The 8,321-nt window shown below is 45.4% G+C and overlaps 1 protein-coding gene across 1 annotated transcript in view; it reads left to right on the top strand.

The window, feature by feature from the left end:
• SCARA5 (scavenger receptor class A member 5) overlaps window positions 1-8,321 on the top strand; it is a 202,323-nt gene that overhangs the window by 5,425 nt on the left and 188,577 nt on the right. The window contains exon 2 of the mRNA XM_018568477.1: window positions 774-900. Within this exon, the coding sequence (XP_018423979.1) occupies window positions 789-900 (112 nt within the window). The 5' untranslated portion in view covers window positions 774-788. The remainder of the gene's footprint in view (window positions 1-773; window positions 901-8,321) is intronic.

Here is an 8,321-nt window from a genome sequence, read left to right as displayed (position 1 = left end):
ACTGGCTCTGACCATCTCCTGCTATGGATCAGTACATCAGAATGTGTCCAGGTCAGGGGGGTCGGGTCCAGTTCATATGTCGGAACCATCGGCTGTGTTTTGACCCCCTCCGTACCCGCAGTGTGTTTTGTTGGACTCTCGGCGTATTTATTTTATTGTTTGTGGTTTCTGAGAACATTTCCAATAAACATTTTAAGTGCCAAACCCGGGGTGGGGGAGGGGCAGGGTACCGAAATATTAAAGTGAACATAAAGCTGAAGGGGAGGACGGAGGTCAGATAGAAGACTGAAGGGGAGGACGGAGGTCAGAGAGAAGACTGAAGGGAAGGACGGAGGTCAGATATAAGACTGAAGGGAAGGACGGAGGTCAGATAGAAGACTGAAGGGAGGACGGAGGTCAGATAGAAGACTGAAGGGAAGGACGGAGGTCAGATAGAAGAGTGAAGGAAAGGACGGAGGTCAGATAGAAGACTGAAGGGAAGGACGGAGGTCAGATAGAAGAGTGAAGGAAAGGACGGAGGTCAGATAGAAGAGGGAAGGGAAGGACGGAGGTCAGATAGAAGACTGAAGGGAAGGACGGAGGTCAGATAGAAGAGTGAAGGAAAGGACGGAGGTCAGATAGAAGAGTGAAGGAAAGGACGGAGGTCAGATAGAAGAGTGAAGGGAAGGACGGAGGTCAGATAGAAGAGTGAAGGGAAGGACGGAGGTCAGATAGAAGACTGAAGGTGAGGCCGGAGTTCTCCTTTAAGTCCTCTCTGTATGTTCTCTACACAGGGCCAGCGAATCGCGATGGACAACAAGGCCATGTACCTCCACACGTTCGATGAGAAGGAGAACGGATCTGTGTTCGAAGAGACCTTTGATGGGAAAAACCTCTCCAAGATGAACCTGTGTGATGGATGTGAGTACCGTCTTCCCTGTGTTCCCACAATGTATATATAAAGCTGCAACATTTTATTTTTGGTAAAGAACAGAAATGTTAGGACCCCTGTCAAGTTTTTTTTTGTCCGTCACCCATTTGGAGGATTTCTTCGTCCTCTGCAAAACGAATGTTCTCAGTATATGTTTTCAAATGTAATGTAATACTGCACTGTGGCCACTAGATGGAGGAGGAGCATAGGAAATAAATATATATGTCCACTAGATGGAGGAGGAGCATAGGAAATATATACATATGACCACTAGATGGAGGAGGAGCATAGGAAATATATACATATGGCCACTAGATGGGGGAGGAGCATAGGAAATATATACATATGACCACTAGATGGAGGAGGAGCATAGGAAATATATATATATGTCCACTAGATGGAGGAGGAGCATAGGAAATATATACATATGGCCACTAGATGGAGGAGGAGCATAGGAAATATATACATATGGCCACTAGATGGAGGAGGAGCATAGGAAATATATATATATGTCCACTAGATGGGGGAGGGGCATAGGAAATATATACATATGGCCACTAGATGTGGGAGGAGCATAGGACATATATACATATGTCCACTAGATGGAGGAGGAGCATAGGAAATATATATATGTCCACTAGATGGGGGAGGGGCATAGGAAATATATACATATAGCCACTAGATGGAGCTGAGGAGCATAGGAAATATATACATATGGCCACTAGATGGAGCTGAGGAGCATAGGAAATATATACATATGGCCACTAGATGGAGCTGAGGAGCATAGGAAATATATACATATGGCCACTAGATGTGGGAGGAGCATAGGAAATATATACATATGGCCACTAGATGTGGGTGGAGCATGGGAAATATATAGATATGGCCACTAGATGGAGGGGGAGCATAGGAAATAAATACATAATGCCTCTAGATGGGGGAGGAGCATAGGAAATATATACATATGGCAACTAGATGGAGGAGGAGCATAGGACATATATACATATGGCCACTAGATGGAGGAGGAGCATAGGACATATATACATATGACCACTTGATGGAGCTGAGGAGCATAGGAAATATATACATATGGCCACTAGATGGGGGAGGAGCATATTAAATATATACATATTGCCACTAGATGGGGGAGGAGCATAGGAAATATATACATATTGCCACTATGCTCAACAGCTCCATCTAGTGGCCATAACGTGGTATACAAAGAATATTAATTTTTGCCTCTATTTGCACAGAATGAACGTTCGCAGAGATTCGCGGGGCAAATGTCTCTGTGAATGGTTTATAATTATACCCCAAAATATCAAAGCTTTGGTAAAAATGTAACATGCTCCCTTTTGGATCTACTATTGGAAGTTATTTGTCTTCATTTTAAACGTAATGCTTCGTTGTATAATAATCATCATCATCATCAAGTGTGTGTGTGTTGGGGCTTAAGGTGGATCTGCCTCCTCTTCCGTCTTGCACAGTTGTACAGGAGTGTCTGATTAATCTTTACTTGAAGGGAAGTTGAGGCCTTGTGTATAGAGGGGCCTAGGATCTGGGGGTTGAAGGCAAGCCTAGGTACTTGCCAGGACCACAAGGTGCCTCCACTTTGGTAGACATGAAAGGTTCACTTGGGTTTAATATGTACTCACAGAGAAGCTCAGAACATGCATGTTTATGAAACGTTCTTCCATAAAAGAGATCTTTATGTGGTTGGATGGACCTCCATCAGATGTCTGTAGGTAGCTTTGAGAAGAAGAGAATGTCCAGGTCATGGTATATCAGGCATATCTGTCTTGAGGTAGGTCTGTGAAGGTTCTCAATCATCCAGGTTATGATATATCAGGTATATCTGTCTTGAGGTAGGTCTGTGAAGGTTCTCATTCCTCCAGGTCATGGTATATCTGTCTTGAGGTAGGTCTGCGAAAGTTCTCATTTGTCCAGGTCATGGTATATCAGGCATATCTGTCTTGAGGTAGGTCTGTGAAGGTTCTCAATCATCCAGGTTATGATATATCAGGTATATCTGTCTTGAGGTAGGTCTGTGAAGGTTCTCATTCCTCCAGGTCATGGTATATCAGGTATATCTGTCTTGAGGTAGGTCTGTGAAGGTTCTCATTCCTCCAGGTCATGGTATATCTGTCTTGAGGTAGGTCTGTGAAGGTTCTCAATCATCCAGGTTATGATATATCAGGTATATCTGTCTTGAGGTAGGTCTGTGAAGGTTCTCATTCCTCCAGGTCATGGTATATCAGGTATATCTGTCTTGAGGTAGGTCTGTGAAGGTTCTCATTCCTCCAGGTCATGGTATATAAGGTATATCTGTCTTGAATTAGATTAATAACCTAACCTCATATGGTAATAGCAGATCTTCTGGCTACACTCAGTGGGGCTCCTGTGCCAGTCCCAACCTTTAGAAGGTTCTGCAGAGCCATGTTGGACATCTCTCACCAGATGACTAGGTGGCACGCATTGCATTGTGGGATGCATTGCCTAGGTCTGACTTGCTTAAAGCTCAGAAACTCTGCAGAGGGATTTGGTGGCTCTCAAGATGCCATGGAAGCTAGCCAGCAAATCCTACAGGAAACCGACAAAGCTTTCCATCAATGTATGAAGTTAGCTTGTTATCTTACTTAGTACTTAAAGGTTGTGGTTCCAAGATGTAGAAAGTTACCGGCTGGCAACCTGCATGCTTGTTCCAGGTTAGTAAAGTCAGAATCACAATGACAGCCCCGGATCTTAAAAGAAAAAAACCCCTATGAAATAATTCTGCCACGGCACCCACCATGCTTCTAGCCTAAGACCTTAAGTCTTAAGACCTTAACCTAGGCAATGCATCCCACAATGCAATGCGTACCACCTAGTCATCTGGTGAGAGATGTCCACCATGGCTCTGCAGAACCTTCTAAAAGTTGGGACTGGCACAGGAGCCCCACTGAGGGTAGCCAGAAGATCTGCTATTACCATATGAGGTTAGGTTACTGAAATCTAATTCAAGACAGATATACCTTATATACCATGACCTGGAGGAATGAGAACCTTCACAGACCTACCTCAAGACAGATATACCTGATATACCATGACCTGGAGGAATGAGAACCTTCACAGACCTAACTCAAGACAGATATACCTGATATATCATGACCTTCAGTTTAAAACAGGTTCTCTTGAACTTTATGTCTGACCAGGTCCTGCAGTGTTTTCCTTGTCGTTTTATGATGTTCCTCTTCCACATGCCCGGAGCTTACAGAAAACAGAGTCTTGATGCTCAGCCGAGCCGCTTCGAGTTTCACAATCCTTCGTTTGAAGTGTTTCTGCCCACTCCATTAGACATTCGAGGTCAGCGAACGTGTGAAGATCGCTGCCTTTGCCAAAAACTGAGCTCTCATACTCAGACAGGACTCAGCAAGGACTTTGAGAGGAGCTGCATTCCCTGGAAGGAACATGGTATGTCTTAGCCACGGGTGGGCGGCTGGAGAGGGCTATGCTGGTATTATAGGAAAACATACCAGCACCCACCATGTCTGCCATATGGGAACACAGGAACCGGGTCCGGTGTAAACACCACTTAGGCCAAGACTGTCTGATGTAACAGTTATTTTTACTTCGGTTCTTACCGGTGACCTCATACCAGAGTTATTTATTTTTTTCTTCATTTTAAAGAAACTTTGAAACCTGCGAGTGAGTTAATTCATTTCTGTAGCACAGGCATATTCCAGAGTCCTGAGCAGAGTGATTGAACCATTTACATGAGTCCCTGAACCAGAGGAGCTGACTCTCTTATGGGCCTATGTACATTAGTGTCACCTGGACAAGAATTGGGAGTAGTGTAGAAGCCTTGAACATTTTTGGAGGCAAGATCTTGCCTTCGTAGGGCCAATGTACCAACCTATTCAAGTAGATGTGAACCCATGTAAAACGCTAGTAGCAGCCATTGGTTCTTTCATCATGGCACACAAAATAATTAACCAAAAAAACCCTTCCAAATATGTTTTTCATTTGCCTTTAGTTGTGGTTACATGACCACAATACACCTTTTCCATGCTGAAGCTCCGAGGGTGAGGGATGGAGACTCCAAATGATGCCACAAATCCCAGGAGCTACTTGAAGCATAACTCCTCTGCTGTCATGTGCGGGAGAAGGTAGTGGTGGTGGTGGTGATGGTGGTGGAGGGGGCATGTCACCATGTGATGTCACCGGCTGCCTACAAGACCCATTGCAAAGGACGGGCTGCAAACTGACTATTCTACCATAGATCTTCCTCAGTGGATTGTGTGGTCAAGAAGCAACAGGAAGCCTTGGACTCTTGAGTAGACTGGCAGGATCACCAGGTACTAAGCGTGATTTGCCCTTGCTTCCAACATAGAAAGAGGCATTACAAATAACGTGAGGGACAGAAGAATGTAGTCTCAAGCTTTCTAGTTCTACATTACGTGTCCTTCACCAGAGCCTCATCCGGGGGTGAAGACTGGCGATCCATTTCTGCAGTCTGTGCTTGCACCAACCTCATCATGCCGCTACAGTTTTAGAGGCTGAGAGGGCCCCGCCGATGGATAGCCAACGAGAAGGGTTTGCCATAACCCAAAAAGTGATGTGAACACTCGAAGAAGCAGCCTTCCACTCTGCTGTAGGATAAGACTTAAGACCCGGCAAAGCACCTGACCACAAATTTAGGTAGATATTTTAGGCTTTTAGGTTACTTATTGTGTATGAACTGCAACAATTCATTAGAGGGGTGGGGGAGGGAGGGGGTCATGTGCCTATAGTGGAGCTATAATGGCCAACAACTGCCAATTGCATAAAGCAGGAAAGGGTCGAAACTTCTCCCAGCTTCCTATCTGTGTGTCAGGAGAAGGCAGCATGATGCAGTCCACCAGATGTAGCCAGAAACTCAAAATGGTGAAAACCATTTAGATCGAATGCCAAAAAGATAGCAAATATTGACACATATATGAACAATGAGCAGATCACCACAATTATATGGGTTGAGTCTCTGTTCCCTCAAATCGACTTCCCCTCCCTACCAGCTGCATTTGGTTGTGCAGATGTTGAGGTGAAACCGCACAGTTTCAAGTGGATAGCACGGCCATGAACACACCACAATCCGCGTGCCACAAATGGGCCTTCAGGGTTATAATGGACTGAAATCTAAATAATAGACATCTCTGCCAAAACATGGCTTCCCGAAAACAGTGCACGCCTCTCATTGTACATACAGATAACAGAGACATTTATTTTGCATTTGTTTCTTTTGACATAAATGTGCTTCTCCTGTTTCCAGTAAATATGGGGAAACAGAGAGAAGAAAAAACAAAAAACGATAAAACTTTTACAGAATTCAAGTTGGCAGAACTTTTTGATGCGGATCCAAATTTTTTTGGCAGTTGTAAGCCAGTGACACACAGCGTTCGGCCAGAGTATGTCAGCTGACTATTAGCATTAGGATAAAAATACCTTCAGATGCATCAAAATCATTAAAGAAACACAGTCAGCCTCTTAACAAATCATACCCTCCGTTCCCTGTAATAAAAGAGGTATTATACTCCCCTCTCCAGTGTCCCGTGTCTCCTACCTCCCCTCCGTTCCCTGTAATAGAAGAGGTATTATTCCCCCCTCTCCAGTGTCCTCTCTCCTACCTCCCCTCCGTTCCCTGTAATAGAAGAGGTATTATTCCCCCCTCTCCAGTGTCCTCTCTCCTACCTCCCCTCCGTTCCCTGTAATAGAAGAGGTATTATTCCCCCCTCTCCAGTGTCCTCTCTCCTACCTCCCCTCCGTTCCCTGTAATAGAAGAGGTATTATTCCCCCCTCTCCAGTGTCCTCTCTCCTACCTCCCCTCCGTTCCCTGTAATAGAAGAGGTATTATTCCCCCCTCTCCAGTGTCCTCTCTCCTACCTCCCCTCCGTTCCCTGTAATAGAAGAGGTATTATTCCCCCCTCTCCAGTGTCCTCTCTCCTACCTCCCCTCCGTTCCCTGTAATAGAAGAGGTATTATTCCCCCCTCTCCAGTGTCCTCTCTCCTACCTCCCCTCCGTTCCCTGTAATAGATGAGGTATTATACTCCCCTCTCCAGTGTCCCGTGTCTCCTACCTCCCCTCCGTTCCCTGTAATAGAAGAGGTATTATACTCTCCTCTCCAGTGTCCCGTGTCTCCTACCTCCCCTCCATTCCCTGTAATAGAAGAGGTATTATACCCCCCTCTCCAGTGTCCCGTGTCTCCTACCTCCCCTCCGTTCCAGGGCTGCGGTGTCCCTCAGACTCTCAGCATTCAACACTTCTGAGACCAGACCTTAAAGTTACTCCGTTAGGTGACAAAAAATCAAGATGAAAGAGAAGAGCCATTGTCCTCACCTTTCTGGTGGCCCTGGTCTCCTACCTCTCCTCCATTCACACACTGCAGCCTTCATCAGACTCTTTGGCATTTGACACTTCTGGGAGTGTCAGATGCCTGTGCTCCTCTCTGGTGCTATCCCCACACTGATTCCTTTTCCCCATTAGATGTCCTCAGTGTTTTCAGTTGATTGACGCCCAGAGTCATACAACCTGGAAAACTGAGGACATACCGTAGGTGTAAAAATGTGTAGACCTGCCCTGAGCAGTGGGTGGTCCTCAATGATGCAGAGAGTGCCAAAGATGTCCCTGTTGCAGAATGCGCCTCATTTCCTGTCTGCTAAAACCATTGTGTATAAGCTCAGTGGAAAAAAAGGTGCCAGCACTATTAACCACTTCAGCACCCGTATCTGTATAACCCTTATGGACCGGAGCAACGGTTACATTTCCACTATGGGCCTATATTCAGGGATAACTTTGCCATTATATGAGATTAGGGATGAGCTCAGATTCGGGCTGAACCCAGATTATGTCAAGCGTCCGTCCACAGCTAATTGGGTGGCATGGAGGGAGCTTCCTTCCATGGTCAGAGGAGCTCAGGTTTGGAATGAATCCAGTGATATATGCAAATTTATACATCTGTAAAACTGACCTCTGACCTTTTTACCTTGGTGAAGGCTGCTATCCTTTCAGGAGATTTTCCCGTCCTCCCTGTTGTGTCACAGAGGCAGGAAATAAGGGCAATTCTTCCAAATCACATACCAAGAGAAGCAACAGCCTCAAAGGGATCTATCTCATTCCCACCCTATTCAAAGTTCAAACAAAAAATATCTTGGCTGGAGGCCCTCTTTCAATAAGAAGTAACTACTAAAATGGACTTGGCTTTGGACGGGTCTTAGATAGCGAATTCCAATATGTCTCTTGAGCTGTGTTAACCAGGGTAGATATCTGCTGGTCTGTAGCCCAATCCTGGCAGAGTATTGTTCGATAGTAGAACCGGCCAGCTCTGTGGTTTTCCATCAGCCAGGTTTTCACCTCCCTGAAACTCGCCGTTAATTTAATTCTCCGGATTATCGCCAACTG

The sequence above is a fragment of the Nanorana parkeri genome, unplaced genomic scaffold, assembly GCF_000935625.1.
Source record: "Nanorana parkeri isolate BGI_ZX_2015 unplaced genomic scaffold, ASM93562v1 scaffold1192, whole genome shotgun sequence".
Taxonomy (NCBI): Eukaryota; Metazoa; Chordata; class Amphibia; order Anura; family Dicroglossidae; genus Nanorana; species Nanorana parkeri.
The sequence above is the reverse complement of the archived record's forward strand: the minus strand, read 5'-3'. Positions and strand labels throughout refer to the sequence as shown.